Below are 27,949 nucleotides of genomic sequence, written 5' to 3' on the forward strand. Positions count from 1 at the left end.
TGTGCACTTTGTATTGAGTGAATGCCCTGAGGATTTTGATGTTCGCCTGAAGCAAACTCAAACTGAAGCACTATGATTTTAAAAATACAAATCTATAAGTACTAATTCTGACAAATAATACTACGATAAGGAAAAAATATAGCCTTTACACATACGCAAATGTAAATAAATCTTTTATCTTTTTTTTAATGATTGAACGATGAAATAAAATATAAATTGGTTTTTACCTAATTAAAACAGCTTTGATGCTGAAATATAATAATTCAAATAATTTTGTTAGGAATTTAAAGAAAAAAAGGAGAATACTTCAACTTTTTGAAAGTTTGTTTAGTTTTTTAATGTAATTTCCATATAATGTTTAAGCCCAATATATATATATATATATATATATATATATATATATATATATAATATATATATAATATATATATAATATAAAGATTGGGCTTAAACATCGATCATTATAATTTACCTTATGATCATATCATTACATTTGCTCGACTTTACTTCTTGGCGCGAAATTCTTATTTATAGATAAGAAATATTTTTTCAAGTTAAATCGGAATACACATAATTCTATTATTTAATTTTAAAATATGTAATTATAATTGTGGTTTCGAATTTCTTGTCGAAGATCGCAGAATCGCACTTATCGAAAGTTTATTTTTTTTAGTTAATATAGGTAACCCATAAAATATTATTTAACTGTGACTGGCTGTCGTGACGCCTTTTGTCAATTGCCAGAGGTCACCTAGGTAAAGGTTTCGGTAATCCAATCGGACATCAGCATTCACTCATCTAACAAGTAACATCTTTGATCTTTCAATTTTCATCTTTCATCTTTGTTCCAACTTCCAATGGTTCCACATAGCGTAGTATTGAAGTAGTGTATTTTAATAATATCACTGTGTAGTGCGTGTTGGGCTAAACGATGCCTCTATTTGGAAAAAAGGATTTTGGTAGAAAGTCAAAAAAGGATGCGAAAGAAACAGATAAGCAGCCATCCATTGAGGACAAGTATGTTCTAAAAGACCTTTTAGGAACAGGCGCCTTTTCCGAAGTACGATTGATAGAGAGTAAGGAAAATGGACAGCTGTTTGCATGCAAAATTATAGACAAGAAAGCTTTAAAGGGTAAAGAGGATTCCTTAGAGAATGAGATCAGAGTTCTCAAAAGATTTAGCGAGAACGCAAAGGCAGATGGTGGAGAGAAGAAAATGTTTTCACACCCTAATATCGTACAGCTGCTTGAAACATATGAAGACAAAAATAAAGTTTATCTAGTAATGGAACTCGTTACTGGTGGTGAATTGTTTGACAGAATCGTTGAAAAGGGTTCATATACTGAAAAAGATGCGTCAAATCTTATCAGACAAGTTTTAGAAGCAGTGGATTACATGCATTCTCAGGGAGTTGTCCATAGAGATTTAAAACCTGAAAATTTACTATACTACAGTTCTGATGAAGATAGCAAGATTATGATTAGTGATTTTGGTCTATCGAAAATAGAAGATTCAGGCATAATGGCAACAGCTTGTGGAACACCCGGTTATGTGGCTCCAGAAGTATTAGCTCAAAAACCATATGGCAAAGCAGTTGATGTATGGAGCATAGGTGTAATATCCTACATATTGCTCTGTGGATATCCACCTTTTTATGATGAGCAGGATTCAAACTTATTTGCACAGATTCTCAAGGGTGATTTTGAGTTTGATTCACCCTACTGGGATGATATAAGTGAGTCTGCAAAGGACTTTATCCGACATCTTATGTGTGTGGATGTTGAGAAAAGATACACTTGCAAGTAAGTTATCCTATTTGTGCCAACTTAGGTTGTGTTACTTTTAAAGACAAAAAGTATGATTGCTAGAAAGTTTATATTCAACTTACTCATTCTTAGGTATTATATCCTTATGATAATTAAAATAATAATGTATTGATATTTTGTGTTGAATATTATGTTGTTAATCAATATGACCTTCAAATTAAGTTTAAATACATTTAATGTACATGTTAAGTTTTTTTGCAAAAATTTTCTCATATACATTTTATAATCATTATAAAATACAAAATATTTGTTGTAAAACAATTTATAACAAATATTTATTATTAAGCATAGATTTACCTACACTTCAACATTTTATAGGGCAAGTATGTGATTTAGTGATCATCTAAAAACCAAAGGCTTTCTATTGCTTTCTGTACCAAGCTACAATTTAGTGTTGGAAAACAAATCAGACATTTATACTATGTGTACCACTGTTAAGACACAATTAAGCTGCAGAGTCAGTTTTGAATATTTTTTTTCCTCTTTTATCAGACAAGCTCTGGCCCATCCATGGATATGTGGTAATGAAGCCAGCAGCAAGAACATCCATGGTACTGTGTCAGAGCAACTCAAGAAGAACTTCGCTAAATCCCGTTGGAAACAAGCATACCATGCGACAACTGTCATCCGTCAAATGCAGAAACTTATGATACTTAATAGCAGTAGCTCAAGTCGCAACACAAATGCCCCAACTAAGTCTCAAAATCAACAGCAGTAATCGTCATTAAAAAGGTACTTATTATGGCTGAGATTTCATATATATATATATATATATATATTATTGGCCAGTAACTCTACTGTCATATGTTTGAGATTTTCTTCATTAAATGTCTTCTTTTTCAAGGTTATGTTACTACTTATGTACTTCATAAATAATTTTTTATGTAAATCTCAGCCATGCTTTGAATATTTAAGCTAAAAGGATAAACTTATCTTGATACTTAATATGCTAAGATCTGAAGTGTTAATTGCACTACTACATTGAATGACATCATTTTAATGAAAGAAGTTAAAGGTGTCAAATTAATCAATGAAGTATAATGGTATATTTTTAACTAGTCAGGATATTCTTACCTACACTAAAACTTAACAATATTATTCAACTTATATTTTACTAAAATTTCCTTGACTCTTACAGTTAATATGGTTACATAGGGAACTAACAAATGTATGCTGTACTTGAACAACTATACAGCCATTTTATGTTTACTTAATAGTAAAGAAACCCTTTTTATGGCTTTATGGTATCAAAACTGGCTTTTCATGAAACCAATATATGTTTACCTTCATTGTCATAAGTTGTTTCTATTTAGAATCTCATTCTTAAACACCTAAGTTCTATATAGACAATACCAAAGCTAATTGCTATGAGGTGTAAATTTTCCTAAGACGAAGTCCACTTACAACCATTCTTCGCTATAGAAAATTTGATATAGAACCTAGGCATTAAACATGTCAGTTAAATGATGAAGTCCATGTGAGTGCTTTACTGAAAATGTGTAATCATAGCTGATATAAAGTTTTAACTATATAACTATTATATTATAGGTAGATTGTCTTCTCTTTAGAATTCTAATCTTGTTACACTTATTAATAATAAATGGTGATTATCAATTTCAATTTTTAGGATTGTTGCGGATGTTGTTAATATAAAGCAAATTATCAAATAATGTTAACTTGAAAAGGCTTAAAATATTTCAACGGTTTTGAATAAAACGGTGCTTCAGAAAGAACTTAAAGAAAAATAGTTTATAGTTTTGACATGGGATGTTGTGATAACCTGATAGTCACTGCTAGTTGATCACAAGGCACCTAGATGTGTAATTTTTAAGTGTGAAATTGTATACCTTCTTTAAGTCTTTCTGAATTATCCATCTTGTCTAGAGATTTTGTTGCATAATTTTTATTGTTGTAAATTAATCAAATGGGCTATATTTTTATTTAAAAGCAGTTTGTTAATTGTTTTGCTATTATATGTGATGTTCGGTAAAATTTCATTTGCACCTTGCATGTCAGAAAAAGCCTTGTAAGGTAAAATTGAAAACCCCTAAACTGATTATATTGGATCTGGATTATGTGTACTTGATTTTTGCTACTTATGAATTTTTATTTGACAATTTTTATTGGAATTCAATATATTATGGTACATTTGTAAGCCCTATATAATAATCCTATATATTATAGCCATTAAAAGGTATATTATGCTTAATATAGATTGTAAGTTTTACTACTTATTCTAAAACTGAATCCTTCCTATCTCTAGAGAAGAATACATGATTCAAGTAAATAATATATTATATATACCTATTGCACTGTTGGATTCAATGTTGTCTTATAATACTCTTCTATGACTATGATAGAATTATGCATTTCATCTGGGCCTAAAGAATGTTAATGCCATAGCTGGATATTCCTTAGGGAGCGTTCAAGTATTACGTAAGAAATTTGGGGGGGGGGTGCTTTACGATGCGGGGCGGGGATTGAATTACGCGTTATTGTTAATATTATTTTCGACTTTCCAGTACTTTACACCACATAATCGTAACTTTTAGGTATAAAGAGTCACTAGGTGGTCACGAAACGTTTCAGTATACTTGGGAACAGAAAAACGTTACGGCGCGTTACATGGGGGGGGGGGTTTCAATAATCCCCAAAAATTGCGTGACGAATACTTGAACGCTTCCTTAGCTGAATGACAAATTGCTATAACCATTAGCAAAATTCATTGTTTTGTCAAGCAGTCTTTGTACTTCAAGGAAACAAAACAACAACAGCCTTCTAGTGTCTGCCTCTTATATTGCAAATTGTATAGAAAGAACACATCAGTAGGAAAAGTATTTTTAAATATCTGTCTAAGACTGAAAAGATAAATTTTATTATTTGAATCTTTAACATATTCTATTCATATTATCGAAATAAATCAAGTCAGTAGGTTGAAATATTTAAAAATATCTAGGTGGGTTCACAAAATGTGATCAAAGTTGTGATAATTGTTACTAATGAGCCTGTATCCCTTCAAATGTTCAACATAGTTAATTCTCACCTTAATGATTTTTTAATGCATTTCTTGTTTATTCCTTCAAATTCTGATAGCTCTCTTTATTTTAATATCATGACAAAATAGATCTTATATATTCTGACCATTGAATCTCATTTTTTTCTTATTCCTTAATATTATTTTAACTAACACAAATAAATTGTTTATAATTATAATATTTTTAAAATATAAAATTTATGAAGAATTAGAATTGTCAAGAGTTTATTTTGATATAAAATTTTACTATTTTCTGTATTAAACAACATTCCTCTAATAATCTTATTGGTATTTTAAAAACATTCCATGACTTTAATTATTAAAATTATCATCCAATTAAATGTTTATTGTATTGTTTATAGGTATTCTATAGTATTTGTGAAATTAATTTGTGGCTTGAATCAGTGTATACTTTATGGCCATTATGATAATGTCTGAATGTGTGCCATCATTAAAGCCATATTTACTTAATAATATTTTATCTAAGTATAAATGTAATATATATTCAACTTCTTTTGCTTTTTAATGTAGTATTAAGTTTTTGTAATTTCTTATGTGCATACATTTTATAATTATATTAAAAAAATTAAATTTCTTTAACAATATAATGCAAGTGTCTATGTGATTTAATATCTTTAATGATACGTTGTTTATGTATTAAAATCTGTAGTTTATTATTGGATAACCTTTAGCCTTGTTATTATCATAATAGTTTTGTAAGCGATTACTCGCTCTGTACAATCATTTGAGAATGAATGACAATATGAGTTTTTTTTTGTAACTTGCCAATTTTAAGTAATCACTAAATACTGCATATTAATGATTATTTTGGTAAATTTGTTAAACAATATCATTAACTCATAATCGTGATAAATTTAAAAGTTATGAAACGAAATTATATTTATAAAATTATGTTTAATTAGAGATTATCGGTTAATACGATGGCATTTTACGTTAATTTTAATAGCCATCCTAAAATTTCGATTTATTAGACGTTTTTTCTTAAAATAAGTCAGAATTTTGTTTCTACTTTTTTTCTATACAGCTTATATAAGAAATTATCTAATGCTTAATATAATTAAGGTCTCGCCTTATGTCTAATGTTTAAATAAGAGCTGTTCTAAATGTTTGTGAATTCTTATTCTGGATGCTTCATCTCTTTTATTTAATAAAATATTGAGCACAATGGTTTTGCATAGAGAATGTTTATGGAAAGCAATGTTTCACCCAGAATCTATATCATCTGCTCTTATTTTTTTGACTGTGCCAAAACCATATCATGACTGTATTCCTTATGTTTTTTTGGCAAATTACGCATTAGCGAGCGGTTTGGTTTGTCTATATTATTTATTTGTAGAAGTATCACGCTTTGGCTCACGGATGTCACACTTATCTGTCGAAAATTATATGCAATATTTAAGTCTTATGGTGGCTGTACACACTCGGCGAGAGCTTCTCGCCGAGAGTCTCGACCGAGAGGACCGAGAGAAAAGCGCAGCCTGTACACACTCGTTACGTTAATTGTATTTAAAACACCGTTAATAATGGACGTGGCAACCGCTGCTGCTGTTTGTCTTTGTGCAATGATTTATTATAATTTTCTTCACGTTAACCATTAAAAAAAATACGAAGCCATGGCGAAGAAGAAGATGGTCACTATACACCGCAACAGAAATTGGTAATTAGGATCATAAAGTTTTAATATTATCCAAAATTTAATGATTGAACGAGTGTGTACACTGTACAGGTCGCTCTCGTTTTACTCGCGAGACCCTTTGACTCGTGCGCAAAAAACCGAAGGCGACCGAGAGAGGCGAGACCAACTGCGAGGAAGCGAGGCGAGACGAGAGCTCTACTGTACACTCTCGCACTCGGCCTGTCTCGGGGTGTCTCGACGAGTGTGTACAGCCACCATTAAAGTTTTCAACTATATTCCGTATAGATCCTAATAAAATATCTCCTAGACGCCAAGCCAACCATCTCACAATGCGTAAACAGTTTATAAACATCCTTATATACGAGTTCCTTTTCAAATGTATCGTTATTTGTACGTTGTTTTGAACGTACCAAAGATATTTTTCGAAAATTGTTGTGTTGAAAATTAACACATTTTTATTTAGCACAGTAGATTGTAGATTTTGGATGTGATTTTAATTTTCAAAAGTTACATTTTCTTAATTTTGGTTGTGATTTTTTTTCCACATTGCGTCTGTCCGTTAGTCGAGGTGTGAAGTGAAATTATGGGTTAAAATCTGTAGTGATCTTGTGATTTAGATTTTATACTTCTTGTTCTGAACAATCAAAATTTATTAGTAGATAATAGATGTTAGCTCTATTTTCAATGTCAATGTAAATAAAATGCCAACTTGTTGAATAGTTTTTTATTTATCCACAGCATATATTATGTACACATTAATTAAATACAAAATTGCATAACCTTATTTGAAATTTGGTAATTTCATGTAATTACTAGTTTAAAAGTTTTGATTTAATAAATATATTTATTAGGGTTACCGTGAGCTAGCTGAAAGTTATACAATTAAAATGTACATGACAAAATAATCATGTTATAATTTTTACCCTAAGCACACATTTTCTAGAATATACCACCTAAAGCTTGTTAAGGCTAAAAATATATAAATAGTGGATATCTCAATGTTAATGACAAAGCAGTGATGGCCTTAAGGTGCGACTCTCATCCCTGAGGTGATAGGATTGATCCTCGGCACCAATAGACTTTGTCTAACTCATGGCACACTCAGCATGTCTCAAATCCATAGTGTCAGAAGTCAAATGGCCCACTTGTCTATGGAATAAAAATGATCAAAGGATGAGGTCAAAAGGTTACAATATGGTTCTGTAGAACTCACGGTAACACAGTTATACCTAACACATTTTATTATTAAAGGAATGTTCACTGTAGTTCTTCACCCAAAAGCGAGAGTTGTTTGAGAAATTGCGATGCGTTTGGAAGTGTGGTTGCTCCGTAAATTATCTTTCTATTCACCCCATTCGCCGCTTGTTGCTGTAACATTTACAAATATTTTTACCAATATTAAATATATCTCGCGGTACAATCGTATAGTTCGAGAAATTATTTGCTAATTAATGTTGAATATTTTATACATTTAGCCATATGTAACTTGCAAATCGATATTCTGCGATATGGATTATCGAATACATTTTTTTAAATATGAACCAGCAGTATCTTAGAATTTGAGTCAAACAAACACTTTGGCGTAATAAAAAGCATAGAAAAATTAAACCGACTTCCGGATACCTGTCAACTGCAACAACATAGTTAAGTACCAATATATATGTTCCATCTAGAAATTAAATATCTCAAACGCTATTAAATCTGATGATAAAACTTGACTTCTGATAAATTTGTGGACAACATACTAAATATCCTATAACCCCTAGGTGGGGCAAGAAGGCGTCCACAACGCTTCGCCATTGAGTTCTTTCTAAACAGAACATATTTAAATATTACTAGCTGACCCGGCAAACGTTGTTTTGCCATGTATGTACATATATTATTTCTAGGAAACATTTTTAGTTCAATAAAAATAACTATCGACTATAATAAAAATAGGTTCAATCGTAGAGTGGTGAAAATTAAGGGTTGTATTTATTATTTAATGACACATAAGCAAACAAAAAATTAAAAAAAATATCCAAACAATAAAAATATTTTTTTGGGGTGGGCAACCCTAAGGTTGGGGTTGAAAGATAGATAGCAGTCGATTCTCAGACTTACTGAATATGGATAAAAAATTCATAAGAATCGGTCGAGCCGTTTCGGAGGAGTATGGGAACGAACATTGGTGACACGAGAATTTTATATATTAGAAGATCTAGTTTCCACACAGTGGCGTAACTATACCATCTGGGGCCCGTGGCAAATTCTTTTGATGGGGCCCTATCAGTAAAAATCTTCACGTTGTACTCAGTTTAATATTAATAAACTTCGAGATTTTCAGCGTACTCAGTTACACGTTCCAATGTCCCACTAATGTCCATAGGCCTCCTGTCTTAGGCGAGAGGGAATGGTCTGTAGTCCCCACGCTAGCCCAATGCGTAATGGAGCCTTCACATTCATCCATAGAACATAATACCTTTTGGGTCTCCCTTGCCAGCCCTGCCACCCTATTGTTACGTCAATGTTCCCACACACACACAGCGAAACCCCTTATTGAGGTTAAACAATATCTAATATAAGCCATACCTTAGCAAAGTCGATAAGATTATGATACTCGATGTAACTGCCACCGCCCACAATGAAGACAACCGCGTCATTCGGCGGCGGCTGCCTCGCCGCCCTGGCACGAGCCGCGGCGTCCGTTCGCGCCGTGCGAGGGTCGAACCATGTCAAATCATCTCCCGATCCGATCAACGCGGACTCCACTGTGCGACTTACCGGCAGTTTCTGATTAAGATAAAAAAAAAAATTTTATGCAAACAAACAATTTGGAAAGGATAGTTTAAAAGACCTTAGTCTAACGAAGACAGGCGGGGGCCTCATAGCCTAGCGGTCTTATTAAGTAGCAGCTAGGTGCGGGGTACCGGGTTCGATTCCCGGTTCGAGGGCAAGTTTTAATTTAATTTAAATTTGTTCTCGGCCTTTGGGAGGGTTGTGCGGTACCGGGCGAGTGCCTAAACCGTACATGGATATGATCGAATTTCTAAGGCAAAAAGCACGAATTATAAAAATCTCATACTTGACGCTGGCTAATGCACAAACCGTGCCAGAGCCATAAAAAAAATTAAGACAGGCAGTCAGTTCGAAATTCGTTTATTTAATAAATTTTGATGAGGGTATTTTAACTCGGCCGATTGTCACATTTGACTCACTAAACACAAGCATTTTTTTAAAAGTAAATGCAACTTACGTGTTTCTTGACAACTAAGTTTTTGACCCCTTCCATGACAAATGAAGAGCCTTGTGATACGAGTTTTGAAAACATCGACACTGTTTTAGTTCCACCACCTTCATATTGGCTCGACATCTTTGTAAAGCTCCTGAAATTTAATAATTTATAATAAGGTGTTTCCTGGCACAGTTCGCTCGAAAGCAATAAGGCCGCCAGTTGCCCTCGTTTTCATATATTTTTTTTAATTTCTCGCATCGAAATCTAAATAAATAAAGTCATGAAAATGTGAATTATACACAATACATTACGTCTATTTTTGATGAAGGTTAAACGTTTGTTATTCTTATTTATTATTAACTACTTTAACAAGTGACGATAACCAGGATGTAATAGCAGCCTACAAATATTATTTGATTTAAAAGGTAAACAGAGAGTTGCCAGGTCGCTAGTCTTGAATGAATAAATTATATTTTGGTATGAGTAACACACTCGCGAGCCCTCTGGTATTGAGAGTCTATGGGCAGTGGTATCAGTTAACATCTGATGATAAATTTCAAAAATGACACTTTTCTATCATACATATATCTATATATTACTAGATGACCCCGTGAACTTTCACCAACATATATTTGTGTCAAAACTTTTAAAACAGACCAAAGAGGTCGGCCCTCATACAGCAGACTACATACTAATACTATGAAACACATATTTTTGAAAGAATCTACAAATATATCGACAAATATAACCAAGTGATAATTTTAATTTCTAAAAAGACGTCCAATTCCCCATCTAAGAACAATTTGTATTGGGAAATTCAATTGTCGTTTTTAGTATTTTTCTTTAATTATGATTAACGTTTCCCATCGTGTAAACCATCCCTGATCTTCCACAAATATTTTAAGATCATAATTTGCCAAATCGGTCCAGCCGTTCTCGAGTTTTAGCGAGACTAACAAACAGCAATTCATTTTTATATATATAGATATTCTATTGATATCACAATTAATTTATTTTACAATTTAAATCCTGATCTCACGGGTTTTATTTCAAGAGAATATTAAAATGACCGCAATATCACCCCCAAAAATGTTTTATGCAACCAAATTTGTTTTTCAAACAAAACTTACTTCAATCGCTTCATATACGCCATAGCCTGAATGTCACAATTGGCCGTTTGGAGAGCGGCCTCGAATTTCTTATATTCTTCTTCATTTAATTGCGAAGTACACAGATAATATATGATGAAAAGACGCATTTTGTCTTCTGGAGTACCGGCTTCCTCATCAGAGATAAGATCTAGTACAGTTTTGCTCTCAACTGCGCTGCTTTTACTCATTATTTTCTCTTCCAATTCAAAAAACGAGTCCAGCCGCCTGGATTTTATTACGTTTAGTATAGCTAAAATGTGGATTAAAATAGTTATTATAAGTCTGGACTGATAACTGCAGCGATGTTATAAGCTTTGGGCCGTCATAACCACTGAGGCTTGTCGAAATCGGGAGAAAAGTTATAAATCTTTCACGAATTTTTAAAGTTATTGCCATACAGAAAAACCATAAACAAAAAAATAAAACGTGTGGCACTCGTGGACTGCCGCGGTAAAGCTATTGCATAGCATTTTTTATCAACTTATAATTACAACAATTATAATTATTTATTAAATTTTTATTTGTGCAGATTTTATTTTTCTTTGAAGTAAGTTTTTTCTTTGCACCGGCCGCGCTTACGCTACGTCACCGATCTCATCAGAGAGATGTGAATACAACATTCCAATCCAAGTGACATAAAAGGCGCATTTAGTCTAAAGTGGAAATACTTAAATTTTTTTTGTAAGTACAGTGTTAAACTGTTTATAACGAAATTTATGGAACCGAGCATGTTTTTTCGTTATAGGGAGGGAAGAGAAAAAAAACATTTTTTTTATAGAAATTATTGTAATTGGTTAAACTACAATGAGCTCAGGTATCTTTCTTTAAAATTTCGACATCTCAAAAGGTTAGTTTTGTAAGCTGGTTATAAAAACAATTACACTTAAGTATGTTGATGGTATCTAAATATGACAATATTTCTTCGTAATAGAGAAGAGCTGTTACGTTATAAAGACTGAATTAATGTATGCGTTTCATGTTAAACCAAACAAATTTAACACATTTTTTTTTGTTATATGGAGTCTTTCTAGTCTAGTCGACAAGTTGAAAATGGAACAAAATAGAGATACTGCTCTTGAAATTATGTGCGATAGCTCATTGGATCCGGAATGACGTCTTGAAAAATGTGCTAAAAGCGTGTATTAGCACATAAAAAATTGCAAAAGTTATAGACCATTAAAGATGTTAGTTTTTTGCCAATATTTAATAAACTATTAATATTTAAGAAATTTCAAATAAAGATTCTGAAAGAGGAGGAAATTTCCAATAAAAAACTCCTGACTCCCGGAACTCTATATCCATTATTTATAATTTTAATTTAACGCTGAAAATAGGTCTGCGGGTGACATTTTTAGGATTCGCGCGTGGCGTCAAAAGCGACTACGGCACATTAATTAATTTATTTAAGGTATTGAATTTTTTTTTTTAAATTCGAAAAAATTATGGTGTGTTCTGAACACTATAATTAATTTATTCCCGTTGAAAATTTTACTTAAAGTTAATTTTTCAACAAGTTAAATAATTGTTAACTAACGAAATTTTCTCGAACGACCGTCTTAATTGTAAGTGAAAAAAAAATGTTTAAATAATGGTCGTAAAAATATTTTGCTTCGTAGAGCCTTTTTCACATACATACTTAACAAGATCGTGCCATAAAAGTTAAAAAAATATTTATACTTTGTTTATAACAATTTTTTTACTTAAACAAAAACTTAAAAATCCATGTAATGTTGTTAAAAAAAATTTTTTTTTTCTAAATCATCACATAATAGTTTTTTTATTTATTAATACAAGATATTTATTGATTTGCAAAAAAAAAAATTCCCGCCATTTGTTGATAAATTTTTTTTAAACAAATTGATTAAATCAATATTTTTTTTAAAAAAATTAACACAACTTTATTACATTAAAAATTTTATGATTTTAAAAAAAAAATTTTTTCCTAAATAACAATTTTTAATTGTTTATGATCGTTTTTTTTAATTTTCTATTGTTTAAATAATTAGTTAAGAAAATTTTTTTTTCTAAAAATCATAATTGACAGTCCTCTATAAAGTAACAGAAAAATATTTTTTTTTAATCAACAATTCTATTGTTTATTAACTTACCAATTTGTTATAAACAAATATTCAACTTTTTTTTATTTTTTTTCTAAAATTTCTAAGATTAACAAAAACAACCATATACATATAACAAAATATAGAAAAAAAATTAATTTTAAATAAAAGTAATATTCATGATAAGTAATATTCCTCCTCTTTCAGAATCTTTATTTGAAATTTCTTAAATATTAATAGTTTATTAAATATTGGCAAAAAACTAAATGCCATTTTTTTTTCATCTTTAATGGTCTATAACTTTTGCAATTTTTTTTGTGCTAATACACGCTTTTAGCACATTTTTCAAGACGTCATTCCGGATCCAATGAGCTATCGCACATAATTTTAAGAGCAGTATCTCTATTTTGTTCCATTTTCAACTTGTCGACTAGACTATTCGTCAAAACGAATGACGTTATAAAGAGTTTTTACTGTACAAGCAAAAAAAAGATATTTTATGAATTGTTTTGGATTGCAAATACGTTAGAGTGTTGGCCCAGCGGCTTCTGCGTGCGACTCTAATCCCTGAGGTCATAGGTTCGATCCCCGGATGTGCAAAAATGGACTTACTATGTGCGGATTTATCATTCACTTGTACGGTAATAGAAATCATCATTAGGAAACCGGCATGCCTTAGACCATTCTAAACTCGTTTAGGATGTATCCTATAACTAGAATTTGGCTTGACGTTTATTTATATGTTCTGTAATAATAATAGCACAAACCTGTAGCTATAGTAGTGTGCATATCGATAAGCCGTTTTTTCTCCATAAGCTGTGGCAACGAGTTGACAGCGCTTGTCAACCTCTGAGTGTTATCGCTGACCAAACTCAGAGCTAAATCGCTATCTGCATCTAAACCCATTGAGCTTTTCAGCTTTTTCACTTCTGCTTCTGAACTCCTATTCAACATAACAGTAATTCATAATCCATGTGATTGTATAATAAATATACATTTCTGAGCGCTAAGTGTCACTCCCTTATGTCAAAACCTATTGGATTTGACGTTTGGCAGTTGCAACCATAAAGTATAAATTGACCAGAAATACTGATCTAATAAAACAGCAATTAAAACAAAAAATAAAATTTTGAAAGTACCTATATTTATCAAGATCCTCCTGAATCGCTTCAGCAACGGTTGGGAATGGACTGCCCTTATGTTCACACCAGAGAGGATCTTTGGAGTCCAAATCGCAAGTTCTGGTTTTCATTTTCTGTCCAGGTAAAGCTGGACCAGAGTTTTCTGGTACTACAGCTCTGCAACAAAAATATTGTCGAAACTCAGTATTACAAAAAATTAGCTAAAACCGGTTAAATCACAATATTGGTACATTTTTCAGAACAACAATTGCTACAGATACCGGCAAACATCTTGAACATTAAACAAGGGAGTGGGGGAAAGTTTGCGCAGCGCGGAAACTAACGTCAACTGATTTACCAATCACGCGATCGTCACGTCACTCTCCCGCCGCCGCGCACCACCGCCCCCCCTCGCAGTGATACCTAAAAATCGCTTCTGCGCAGGCAAGGATATTTATTGAAGATGTTTGCCGGTATCTATAAGATAGTAAAATTCAAGCACTAAAGTGCCCCTAATAAAAATAAAATAGCCTTTTATTCAGATTGACTTAGGTATACACATAAACATACATTATTATATTAAACTAGGTATTAGAAGGTTAAAAAAACAATTTTAATATTTGGATCTTGCTTGATTTCTGCAGATCTGTTTGCCAGTTGGTAAAGGCCTCCTTCAACCTTTTACAGTTGTGTCCTTCATGGGTCACTCTGTTCCACATCACTCCTGCCACTTGTCTGATGTCGCCCATTCTTTTGTAGTCTTCCTCTACTCCTTTTGCCTTCCCTAGGATACCATTGTGTCACAATTTTGGCTCCATTTGTCTTTTCCTCTTATCATGTGTCCAGCCCAGCGCCATTTATATCTCCTTATTTCTTGCCTTTTGACTTGTCTCTTATTGAATGTGCCCCTATACTCCATATAATAATTCAAGCAATTAACTAAAATTCAGACCTAGCTTAAATTTTAATATACCTGTTTAGTGAAAGATCGAGTACATCATGAGCCAGGGCCTGGTAAGTCCAAGTGTGATGAAGAGGTGTAGCCATATCAATATTCCTATCCAATAGTATTAACATGGGCCTAGTGAAACTAAAAGCGCTCCCTTGTCCAGTATTTCCATGAAAAAGATTATTTCTAGCATCCCAAAGATTCTCTCTAAGCTTTTTATCCAGTTTTTTTGCAACCATTTCTGCAGCGTTTCCTTTGCTGCTTCGAATAATTGGTACAGTGCCTGAAAAAATATAATGACATCAGTGAAATGAAGCTATGGTAAACAAAAGAGTAATTAACCCATGGCTATATTTTTATTTTAAGTTATAATTTATTTTATATGCTAGTTTGTACCCATTGAATAACTATGATAGCCAGACTAAATTAAAAATCTATCTTTTGCGTTTTAGCGGTGGAGTTAAAAATATAATAACATATCACAATGTTTTCTTTCTTAAAATGTATTTTTCAAAATAATTTAAGACTTACCTAGAGTTACAAAAACGGAAAATAAACTTTCCACTATATCATCCATGATAGCCTCCATCTCTGTATCTTTTGTGTCACCTTTATTAATGGCTAAGAAAGAAATTAGAAATTAATAAATAGAATAGCAATATATAATCAGAGAGTATAGCAATATATAAGCACTATCTGTTGTAAAAGCGGCTTTGTTTTATTTATTCACAATTAAAATTGTCCTGTTCCTGATTTATACATACCATAATAAGATAGTGAATCAGATTGCTGGTGTTTCATAATAAATAGATCATCCTCTAAACAGATAAAATTCAAATACTGATCAAACAGTTTATGTATACTCATAACTGAATTAGACTGTATGGCAGATGCTGCAAGATCTTCCAATTTCTGTCTTGTTATTGGTGAAATAAAGTTTAAGTGATACTGGTCATAGACACCATTATCTAAATCTTGGCAAATTCGTCCCAGATTCTCTTCAGTAGGTGCACAGAAATATACAGCTGGCACTTCAGGAATTTGGTCTCTGTCAGAGTGCAACTGGCTGAAATTATTGTTTTGTTACATTAGCTTTTAGCTTAATAAGTTTTACTATTAGGACACACATAAGTACATCATTTTAAATATGAGATTTACAATAAAGTATATTTGTCTAATAAGAAACATTTCATATATATAGCTAATCGAGACTCAAACAGTTTTCATAAAAAATATATCTAAGCTCAGCATAATTCAAATTCATAGAGTCAACTCTCAGTAACGATGCGAAAACAATGAATCCAAATTTGGGGTTGCGGAGGGGTGAGGAGAGGGGTGTAGTAATCACCCCCCACTCCTGCATAATCAGTATCATCAGATTCGGGTGCAGCACTCTCACATCCTACCCCAACTCTCTATTAAAAAAACATTATCCGAGCATTTGCAATAAAGTTTAAACTTTATATATACTTACACATGAAGTGTAACTCCTAATTCTCTCAGTTCCTTAATTGATATTAAGGGGGAAATAATATCCTGTCCCACCCTGTCATACACAAGTACCTTCCATGTAGGCTCATTAGCAACTGCTTTAGTTAGAGGTTGATTAAGATTTAACATTTGCTTCAAAGCATCTGAAAATATATTTTTGTGGTATAATTGAAATTGTATAATGACTTGAAATATATGATGTTATTTGTGTAATTCCACCGTAAATTATAATAAAAATAAGTGGCGAATTTAGACAGTTTAAATAAATGTATCAATTTTGTGGCAATTTTAATAAAACTCACTTAATTGTCGTTCGCGTAAGGTAGACATTATAATGGGTTTATTTCATATATGATGAAAAATTATAAGTCTATAGTTACACTTAAATAATATTTTATGATTTTCACTTCATTATTTACGAACCACAATTAAACTTAAATAAAATATGATCTTATTTCTTTTAGCTGGAAATTGGAATGTTTAGTGTTTAAGTCAAATTCTCGAGCGACACGTCACATATATTAACGAAATGTCAAATTCTCTAAACTTTTGAAGTGACAGACTATAAATGACTGAAATAAAAGAATACGTATTATATAATGCAAGGACGCGGAAAATTCGAATATTTTTTAAATAATAATTTGTTAGTACATAATATTAATGTTTTATCCTAATTCGTGGAGTGAGGAAAGCATCAGTTCTGGGGTCATCAGTACCATCTACCAGGCGCCAACTTATCTTAGGTTTCCTAGAAAAGCGGTGCCGTTAACTAACGGCCGTCATTTTACGGTTGTTAATAACGGCCGTCTTTACTTTTTAACATAATGCAAAAAAACATCATTTTCGCTCATCCAACTCATGTTTCCACTTATTGTTTTAATTAAATATGGGCACCGCTACACGCGAAATCGTTCCACTCAACGTTCTCTAGGAAACCTACTCTGATGTAATTTTTAGACAACGTATGCGTGACGTCACCCATCGCTACATTACGGCCGTTAGATAACGGCACCGCTTTTCTAGGAAACCTAAGCTTAAGACTAACATGTCTACACAATTAACATCCCGCCCCAAGGCCCGTCACACCCTCCAACCGCATGCCGTTGAGCGCACCGTGGCAAAAACAACTTGTACTCTTCTGGTGATGGAGGCCATGGTGCCCAAGGCTACTTCACTCCTAAGCGAAGACTGCTAGTAATTCGAAGTGAATCTTTTCCTAATATAAAAGAGGGTAATAGCTGGGTTTATTTCCCCGCAAAGCATTATTATAAGCTTATTAATATAAAAAAATAGTGTCTTCCAATAGACTTTTCTCGTTAAGAATTTCATCCGTTGACCGCATTTGAAGGCCTGGTCATATGTGGGAGGGTAAAATGCTAAAGATGTGTATGGACCACTAGGATGTTTAATCCACCATAAATAATATTATCCGCCAATATAAAATAGTTTATCCGCCGAAATTAATAATGGATGGACTCATGGGATCTTTATAATTATTTATGGGTCAGCGATGGATCTTTGGTGTACTATTTTCTGTGTTGCAAGGTGAAATTCCAAATCTGGGCGTCTTGTTGTATTTTTCTTACAACTGGAAAACATTAATTTTAAACTTGAAGGTAAAATCTTAAGTTTGATGTGGTCTGTTGCCTGCCTATCTGTGTTATTATTGAAAGAAAGTAGGGATTTTTTTAAATGTCATATATTTTTGTGCCCCGGATTGCAATAAAACATTTATGACATAGGTCACAAGTCAAGTTATATAATTATGTACCTACACTATAGAGACATACTAAAGAAATGATAAAAAACGCTAAGAACAAAATAGATGAATGTAATGGGGTTAGACTTGGGAATGGACTGGCCATACCTACTTAATTTTTCCGTTTTTATTGCAACGCCTATATAATATTTTGTTGTTTTATAGAATAAAAATTCCAATTAACTCAAGTCATTATATATTCATTTAATTTTTTTATTTGTTTCATGTGAAACTAATGTTTCTTTTATGATTTTGATGTTATTTGTTGAGTAGATTTAAAAAAGTTTTATTATATAAGGGATAGATTTTATTACGGTTATAATTGTGTGCGTCAGACGCACGCACACAATTATAACCGTAAAAGTGGCAACACTTTAACAAACAAATTCGTAGTCTCGTTACCAAGCTATTTTCATTCCCGTGAAATTCGTAGAAGTAGGTCACGCCTGTCGTAGTGATTTGGCCTTATGTCCCTGGCAGAGCAGCCCTGCGATTCTGTAACTCACTTCACGAATTCACACAGCGGTTTTCGCATCGGCGGTCGCTCTCAAATCAGTCGTGAAGCAGTCATTTTATGATTTGGCATTCTGATAAACAATAAAGTACAAGCTCCCACCTTTTCAGAATGCCAAATCATAAAATGACTGCTTCACGACTGATTTGAGAGCGACCGCCGACGCGAAAACCGCTGTGTGAGTTCGTGAAGTGAGTTACAGTATCGCATGGCTGGTCGACGACCGACAGTCTTCTTTCCCCTAAATACAATATACTAAAGACTACATATAAACCATATAGACACATTTATAATTAAGCATTAAACTTCATACTTTTTTAAATAAAGAGATTGATATATTTAAAACATATACTATAATCTAACAATCAGATATTATGAAATGTTTTGACGTATTGACGTTTTTATTAAAATCATGACAACTTAGAAATTCTACCATAGTCCAAAACGTTCATCTATAATAAATCTAAAGTCTCCAAATCAATTTCCATGTTATTGCTTGGTTGAAATAACGGTCTATCTTGTGTGTTTTTTTGCTCCACTCTGGAATTATGGTCCTGCTGAATTCCTGTATTTGTTCCGTTATCTTGATATAAATCAATTAAATCTAAATTGTCCAAATCAATTTGCATGTTATTGCTTGGTTCAATTATTAACGGTCTATCTTGTGTGTTTTGTTGCTCCACTCTGGAATTATGGTCCTGCTGAATTCCTGTATTTGTTCCGTTATCTTGATATAAATCAATTAAATCTAAATTGTCCAAATCAATTTGCATGTTATTGCTCGGTTCAATTATTAACGGTCTATCTTGTGTGTTTTGTTGCTCCACTCTGGAATTATGGTCCTGCTGAATTCCTGTATTTGTTCCGTTATCTTGAAAGTAGTCCTGTCTATTGGCTTGTAAATTTAGGGAATTAAAGTTTGGTAACACATCAATTGGAGTTTCATACATGCTATTTGTAAGGTAAACATTATTCGCATGAAAATTATTACTGGTGTTTTCGATATAGTAATTTTTTTGAAAAAGATAATCAGATGGAGTTGCATCAGGATGAGTTTGCATGTTTTGAGTATAGAAGGAGTTACTTGTGCTGGGTGTGTTATAAACTTCTTGGGCCGCCATTTGAGTATTTTCTTGGTCACTCGAAATGCTCATTGTTTCACCTGAAAGTTAACAAATCCTTATATTTATATCTAGCAAATGTTAATTTTTTGATAATTCGTATATGAATTTTCTTTGCTATAAACCTCACGGAGCCCGAGACCTTTCCAACGAATGCAAAACCGTGGAAATCGGTTCGTGCGTTCTGGAGTTATAGCGTCAGGAAGGAAAACCCGACTTATTTTTATATCACATTACAGATATACTTAGCAGTAGTTATACTTACCAAATTCGGCAATGAAGCTGTAGGCAACCTTTTTTTCCTTAAGCATTTTTAAATATGCTTCCTCCGAATAATCTGAAATATAATTTAAAAAAAAGTATTGGTTTATACGTAGAGGAAAACATTTTAAACTTAGATGGCTGCCTTGATTTAAGTGCAAAATACAAAGGCTAACAACTATTTTCATGGAAAAATACATGTGAAACTGGTGCCATGTCCATTGTCCATGGCCTGCCCAAGTTCAATATTAGTCAAGACGAATTTGAATGCCTTCGCACGTAACTGATTTTTGACGTTCCATTAAACAACGCATTCATGCGTACACAACATTGCGTATAATTATAAACAAAACTAAAAATAAATTAGGTAAAATGTTAGGAATATTTGTGTGGCCATCTTGTAAAATACATAAAAAATCAATATTTACCTGAATCAGGATATAAAATTCTTTTATACACAAAACCTCGCATATTCTCAGCAAGAGTTTCAACGTTATTTGATCTCACTTTGACTGCAAACTAAAATAAAATAATATTTTAATCAGAGGTCCCACAAAAGAAGGATTTAAAATTACATATTACTTTAGTTTTTCACACCACTTTGGTGGCTCCACGCTCCGCTTTTACTAGTAATTTTTGCTTAGGTACTAGCGAACTGTGTAGTCGGCTTCCGGCTTTGAAAAGAGAGCTTACTCCTCCCTTAAAGGCCGGCAAACCACTCACTAAAATATGTGTATATGTCCTGCGGTGGTTGTCTTTTGTGGCTCTTCCGTAGGGTCTTTTCAACTCCAATCTTATAAATAAAACAATACCTCTTTCCACCCAGCAGAATCTTCGAGATAGATTTTAGGCGTGTAACATATAAGTACACCATAGCCATTAGATAAGACATAGGGCTGAGTGCTTTCTACTATTGCGGGGATCTCTTTGGAATCCTTATCCATAAATATAACACTAATCTTGTCCGTTTTCTTAACCTAAAAATTACGGTCAAGTTTAAAATTAAATCAGATTTAACATAAAATGTAAGAATGGTAGAAGATCATGTAGCGTAATATACAATCAGTAACAAACGGAACGATGATGTCGTGTCCAGAATTGTGTTTTTGACTATTTCACTGACTGTTGACTTTCAATGACTGAGCATTGAGGCCACCAGACCAGACAGTCATTTCAGACTGACCAAGGAACTGGTTGCAGGAACAGCAGATGTTATATATGTCCTTATCATGGTCCTTAATATTAAAGAACAAGGAAATTTTTAATAAAATATAACGAGTGCCAAGCTACTAAGTTTTTTAAAAATAAAAAGAAAACTCTACATACAACTTACTCTCTTTATAAGCAGCATTATTTTTGTATTCCCTGTTATTCTGCCCTCATCCGGACACATTTCAAGAATATTTAGATCACTAACTGCATGATAATCAATTAATGGCTCACTTATTAAAGGTTCCAATTCTATGATGCGACCATCTTTTTTCAGCAATACTTGAAAACAAATTCTAACACGATACATATCGAACTTTAAGGGATAGGCGTACTGTCCTGAAAAAAAGCGCCTGTCTTAAAGATAGATACATTCAAGAATGTCAGGTTAAAAAATTAATTATTAATTATTAAATGTGAAAATATACCTATGTAGGTAAACATATGTATTTTAATAAAAATAATAATTAGAAGTGGCAATAAAGATATCAAAAGCTTGGAATAGCTAATAAAACTTCTTTTAATGACCAAGTTTTAAAAGGAAATAACATATTCCCCCTGGTCTACGGAAGCGAAACCTGGACGATTGCGGAATGAGCGAAGTCGAAGGTAACTATTGCCCAACAAGCATTGGCCGATCCATCAGCATCCTAAGAATAAAAGATTAAATACGTTCAGAACAGGGCGAAAACTAAGATCACAGACGCGCTAACCAACGCTTTACAGCTGAAATGGGCAAGCCACATTGCAAGCTGTACAGACAAAAGATGGACCGCCGAACACGCTGGAGGGGGCTTCCAGGAACAGGAAACGTGGGAAGACACAAAAGCGATAAGCTTACGACATCATAAAAGTTTCTGGAGAAAAATAGATGGAGGAAGCAAAGAACAGATTACCCAAAAGGGGTCCATATACTGAAGAACACAAAGTAATAATAAACAATTTGTATGACTCAAAACTTAGCGATTAAAAAGAGTGGCGGAAAGTTTCTTGCCAGTACTTCTTGCCCGCTCTACGCCCTTGACTTGCGAACTGGTAGTAAATGTAAATTTAGAATTAATTTAACTTCTTTTCTGATGTTCAGAAGTGTAGTAAATAAAGTTATTTTGAGTTTGAATGGAAATAACAATAACTAACGTAGACTAAGTGTGTGTAATAATAAAACTAACACCAATCTGATTTGTTTTTTTTGTAGTATGAAATTACAGTGGCTTTATTATTATTATTATTATATATTATACATTCGTTTATGTGCAATAACGAAACAGACAAATGCAGGTATATAAAGACGTCAAAATTATCCCACGAAGAATACCAGAAGGAAACAATATCTTGTGTATCCATATTAGTTTCCAAGAACCTATCTAACTCCATATCCGTAATAACTAATATAGAAAAAGGAAATAAAACTAAAACTAAAGTTGTTAGTATTAAATTACTACAATCAATAAAAAATGTTCCAGTTCGGCTGAAGTGTGCTCAAAGGCTCATAAGCATGTGTAGAGGCCGGGGAACACATACCCACCCACGGGTGATCGATTCGAATTCTAGGCTAGCCACCTAATAAAGTTCACAATGAGTTGGCCTCTTGACAAATTACCCAAGAAACCCCATGCGACCATTTGCCAATCGCCATACTAACCTCCAAAAGGATTGTCTCTGGCACCGGCTCTCCTCATAAACATGACTCTTTTGTCTAACTGTTTGATGACTGTATCACTATTTTTCTTAATTAGCTGTAAAGCAATATCCTTGAATATATGCGTTGTCTGACCGGATTTTACTGTCACATCAACTACAGAGACTCCATTCTCACATTTGGGATGCCGCACAATTTTATTTGGATGAGGCCTAAAATTTAAATGTATTCGTGATATTTATTTATTACTATCTCGTGTATCATATCAATAATTGAAAAAAAACATTAGAAGGGTTATTTATTGTTATTTGTTAACTTAAGTATAGAAAATTTAATAATAATATACAAAATATAATTAAATAATATTTAACATAGAACATAAAATGTCGCTTTTACGAATTCGCACTGTGAACCAATAAAAATATCGATATTTTCGGAGACAGTATTAGGCACACGCAACGTATTTCTTAAGAGAGATGTGGGGTCTCTCTGCATCTTCTACCGCATTTACCATGGAGAGTGTTCAGAGAAGTTGTTGGGATGAATACCTGCAGCTGAGTTTCATCATCGGACGTAAATTCAGAATACAAAATGCCATCCTATCACCTCGACTTCCGTCGTGCCACAAGCGGCCGTTGCGGTTAACAAACGGTTAAGGCAGTTTTTGCCGCTCACTACCACTATGTCGAATCATCTGCCCACAAATGTATTTCCAAACCCTCAGTAGAATCTGAGGGTCCTTCAAGAAAATAGTGTACTAATTCTTATAAGGCCGGCAACGCACTTGCGAGCCATCTGGCAATCGAAATAATCTACTAACGATTATATCCTTTACAAATATTTTATTACCATACACTTGGTACTTGCAATATGCAAAATACAATATTATACATACATGTATTTTCCGTTGACGTCGTCAGTGAAGCAAGAAACTAGGACTGTTGCGGTTGTGTCAAAAGGACAATGAATTTTTATTGCAGGAAATGTTTGCCTTGAACCATTAGTTTCTCCGTAAATGGGGGTACCTTTGCGGCCCTGCTCCTCATAGCGGAATCTAAAAGAAATAATTATTTCTTAAAAGTTTAATCATATATTTTCCTATTTTCTTAAATACTATAATACGCCTTCTTAGCCATATGTATTGTTTCAGCATACATTAAATGGATTGAGGCAGACAGATAAAACAAACTTTGGGTTTTACTTTAAAGCATAAACTTTACATATTTTAGATGAAAAACATATTTAAAAGCTTAATAATTTAAAGTGAAGAAACCATTCAAATTAATATGTTTACACGTGATCGTCGTTTATCACTCGACTGCCATCTAGCGGCACTATTTGAACGTAAAAACTCCACTCTCAAAATCATGAGTATCATTACTATTACATCTTTGAGCATGAGCATAATTCTTTTTTAGAGTCGTGTATTTATGTATGTTTCAGTTGAATTATTTTTTAGCAATTAGCTTATTATTGCTACTTGAGCGGATCGGGCCTTAACGAATTTGCACAAACAATGCTCATATAATAAACGAATCTCAATCAAACGAACTTACTTTAAATATCTTTTAGCCACATTCACATCAAATTCGACACGAGGCTCATAGTTATTGGACATCATATTATCTGAAAAAAAATATTGACATATTCTAATTAATGGAAAAGTGCGACCCTCAATTCAATGTAGAGTTCGACAGCGTACTCGTACGTCGAATACATCGCGGCGAAACCGTAAAACATCGTGTATTTATACGCAAAGAGCGACGATGTATGACAGTTAGGGATGCGATCCCGGGATCGGGATCTCGCGAGATCTCGTGCCATTTTTCGAGATCAATCCCGAAGCTTAGCTATAACTAAAGCTAAACGATATTAAGAGGCTATCTCGGAGCGTCGAATATCCATATAATATATTGAAAATCCCTGTAATTATAATGATGATTGGCCTCGAAAATATATCTATCGTATGGTTGAGTCTGAGAGCCGCGGGTACATAGCGACTAACATAAGATGCCGTTTATCAGACAGCACTCTCGATACTCCTAGCTTGATGAAACAATATCAATGAAACTCATTTTTTTAAACTGTTGTGCAGTTACTATGATGATGCAATATGGTACAATATTATATTAGTTTGTATAAGTACATTATTTTATTGAGTGTGTTAATAAATTTTTTTTTTTTTTTTCAATAAAAATCTATATATAACTGTAAGTGACTCGTAAAAATATATTCAACGCAAATTTTCCAAGGACACACTGATGGGCAGATATTTGTTATCTACTGCTACAGACAAGACTACAGAACATTGTTTTAATTGCACTAAGTGGATAAAAACTTATTAATTACTAAATATTACTTCACAATCAATTCCTTGGAATTGTGACGCTCAAAGTTCGTTATAGAATTTTTTCATCGATTTTGTGTTTAAAATAGATAAGCTTTTACGCGAAATAATTTGGATAACATATGTTGATGATACTCAATTTACATTCAGGGTCAAGAAGTCTAAGGGCAATAGAGCACTAGCGGCCAAGCCGCAACTCGCAAGGCTTTCGGCCAAGCACAGAACGTTACTACTTACTAACGGTTTGATTTTGATAATTTTATCTACTTGCAAAATGGAGGGAAGCACATATAATAAACACTTAAATTTTGTCGATATATGGGCGTAAAATTATAATAATGAAAAATTTTGAACCTAAATATCTAAAGATTTTGTTTTTGTTTCCTTTTTGTCGCTTTCACGTCTTAAGAGATACACAGTAATTATTTAAAAACTTTTAAATTGCGATAATGATTTTTATTAATAATAATATAATAGGTAATGGTCAGTTTTAACCAATCGTTAACGTAATTTAATAAGTAAAAACTCACCCAATTTATAAACAAATTACAGAAAAATCTACCTTTCTATGTTTTATAAATTAGTATTAAGTATTAATTAATCAACACTTTCAGAAGCGATGATACAGAAATTCACACTTCCTCCGTGGCTTATAGCTCCGTACTAAATTATATTCTTTACTACTGTAACGTCACAGTTGTAACGTTGATGTTTCCCATTCGGAGCCCCACTTCGCAACAATTCTGCTAGAATAGATGAGTTGATGCGATAACAGAATCTGGAAGATTCCAATTCAAATTATAGTTCCGCCTTTTACCACTAGGCCGTATGCCATTTCGTAAAGGAATATTTTGCTTTAATATGATATATTAGGATAATTCGACATTAGTAAAAATGGCGAAAATAGTGCCGCTAGATGGCACTCGAGTGATAAACGACGATCACGTGTAAACATATTAATTTGAATGGTTTCTTCACTTTAAATTATTAAGCTTTTAAATATGTTTTTCGTCTAAAATATGTAAAGTTTATGCTTTAAAGTAAAACCCAAAAAGAAAAGAAGATAAAAAATACTTAAAAACATTAATATCTAAAAGGAATTGAAAAGTTTCACCCTTTTAAACTGACGAGTGACATACTACTTTGAATACTACACAGTACACTTAAAATACAATTTAAAATTCTGTCTTGGCAAAAAAACTACTGTTTTTAAAGAATTTTGATTACACCACGAAGGTAATATTAGCCTCTTCTGGGTTTTATTTATGTCAAACAAATGACTGTAAAAATAATAGCACATGTATTAGGTGTTTGATATTTTTCGGTTTTATTACATTGTAGTGTTTGCTGAGACTTTTTTTATCAACAGAGATTCATGAAAAAGCAATTGTGAACGAACACCACACGGCACTACAATTTAAATAGTGATTCCGAATTCCGATCACGATGTCAACAATCAATATTGAGTTTGCGCATTGTACGCACACAGAAGCAAGACTATAATCATAATTTGTTGTCTTTGACCGTAGGTGGACATAATAGCGCGGAAATATTGAAAATACTTCATGATTTAATTTTGAAAAATCGTAAAATTTATTGTCGCTGGTTAAATAAACTTCATTAGTACAAGGTAATAGGTACACTACCGCTGGTGTACCTTGCAGTTGGTAAATTAGTTTACCAAAGTTGTCTTTGCGTCTAGAAACAACAATGAGAAATACTATAAATTGAAAGTTTGTTTGTAAAATCATAAGAAATTTTCCTATATATATGTTTTAAACGAGAAAAATACTTTTCTGATTTTGTTTAGAATTTTCTTACCAAATAAAATGATGACCAACTTAAATAGAATAGTTAATAAATTCTACTGTCCTGCTTTTATAAAATTATGATTTATTTATTACAAATTGTAAAATTGTTTGTCGTATACGCTCGAATACGCGTAAATTTGAAATGAGAATGTCTTAAATATCCCATAAGAATATCTAGCAATATATATAAATAAAACTGGGAATAAACGCATGACGTACGTATATTCTTGGTATGACATATAATTATCATAAATATTTCAACGGTTAAAAGCGTAAAGCAGCAAAACCAAATTTATAATAATCCTTTTTTGCTTCATGAATCTTGCTAAGCTAGATAATGTAGAAGTTGTAAAACTAGGTTTTAAATGATTTTCCTAGATATAGCATTTGAAAAATATTTTTACTACCTGTTAATATGTAGTATTTGAACAATGATGTTGATGATACGATGTTAAATGCATGTTATATAGAAACCGAAAATGTAGTAACATTTATTAATTTAGGTAACGTAAAAAAACGGCATTACGATATAATATCTATCAATTATTATTTTGTCAATAGCATTATTTTTCGTAACGTGAAAATGTTATGGTTAATATAAATTTGTTAAACAGTAAATGCAAAATAGATTGCTGTGAGAGGTATAGAAAAGAAATACAGTTAATTTTTAAAAGTTTTAAACTAATAATTTATTTTTTAACTGCCAATTTTTGTCATACAAATTGTTTTACTATAGAGCAGCCATAAATATTTGAACTGGAGCAAATCAATCCTAATGATTAGTATA

The 27,949-nt window shown here is 32.6% G+C and overlaps 3 protein-coding genes and 2 long non-coding RNA genes across 6 annotated transcripts; 3 read left to right on the plus strand and 2 right to left on the minus strand.

Annotated features, from left to right (window-relative positions):
- The first annotated feature begins 315 nt into the window (after nucleotides 1–315).
- On the plus strand, nucleotides 316–4,305 carry LOC125054987. Its single transcript, XR_007117806.1, has 3 exons — nucleotides 316–325; nucleotides 2,790–3,813; nucleotides 3,859–4,305. It is a non-coding gene; the product is annotated as an uncharacterized LOC125054987 (long non-coding RNA).
- LOC125054985 (calcium/calmodulin-dependent protein kinase type 1-like) lies at nucleotides 769–2,794 on the plus strand. Its single transcript, XM_047657141.1, has 2 exons — nucleotides 769–1,803; nucleotides 2,320–2,794. Exons 1-2 carry the CDS (start codon nucleotides 932–934, stop codon nucleotides 2,543–2,545), a joined length of 1,098 nt encoding a protein of 365 aa, XP_047513097.1. The 5' UTR covers nucleotides 769–931; the 3' UTR covers nucleotides 2,546–2,794.
- Nucleotides 4,306–4,587: 282 nt separating the features above from the next.
- Nucleotides 4,588–7,235, plus strand: LOC125054986. Its single transcript, XR_007117805.1, has 2 exons — nucleotides 4,588–6,289; nucleotides 6,782–7,235. It is a non-coding gene; the product is annotated as an uncharacterized LOC125054986 (long non-coding RNA).
- Nucleotides 7,228–17,005, minus strand: LOC125054984 (protein sly1 homolog). Its single transcript, XM_047657140.1, has 11 exons — nucleotides 16,804–17,005; nucleotides 16,485–16,644; nucleotides 15,775–16,076; nucleotides 15,542–15,631; nucleotides 15,035–15,293; nucleotides 14,080–14,238; nucleotides 13,708–13,883; nucleotides 10,863–11,133; nucleotides 9,754–9,883; nucleotides 9,090–9,290; nucleotides 7,228–7,886 (listed from the first exon to the last, which is right to left on the minus strand). Exons 1-11 carry the CDS (start codon nucleotides 16,829–16,831, stop codon nucleotides 7,776–7,778), a joined length of 1,887 nt encoding a protein of 628 aa, XP_047513096.1. The 5' UTR covers nucleotides 16,832–17,005; the 3' UTR covers nucleotides 7,228–7,775.
- A 2,149-nt stretch (nucleotides 17,006–19,154) lies between these two features.
- Nucleotides 19,155–26,267, minus strand: LOC125055539. 2 transcript variants are annotated; one of them, XM_047658002.1, is made up of 10 exons: nucleotides 25,914–26,267; nucleotides 24,561–24,630; nucleotides 23,900–24,058; nucleotides 23,008–23,216; nucleotides 21,490–21,704; nucleotides 20,969–21,133; nucleotides 20,585–20,675; nucleotides 20,161–20,232; nucleotides 19,646–19,936; nucleotides 19,155–19,501 (listed from the first exon to the last, which is right to left on the minus strand). In XM_047658002.1, exons 2-10 carry the CDS (start codon nucleotides 24,623–24,625, stop codon nucleotides 19,227–19,229), a joined length of 1,542 nt encoding a protein of 513 aa, XP_047513958.1. In that variant the 5' UTR covers nucleotides 24,626–24,630; nucleotides 25,914–26,267; the 3' UTR covers nucleotides 19,155–19,226. The 2 variants fall into 2 exon arrangements, with proteins under 2 accessions (XP_047513958.1, XP_047513957.1); XM_047658001.1 differs by having other exon boundaries at nucleotides 25,882–26,264.
- Nucleotides 26,268–27,949: the final 1,682 nt, after the last annotated feature.

This window comes from Pieris napi, chromosome 13 (assembly GCF_905475465.1).
Source record: "Pieris napi chromosome 13, ilPieNapi1.2, whole genome shotgun sequence".
Taxonomy (NCBI): domain Eukaryota; kingdom Metazoa; phylum Arthropoda; class Insecta; order Lepidoptera; family Pieridae; genus Pieris; species Pieris napi.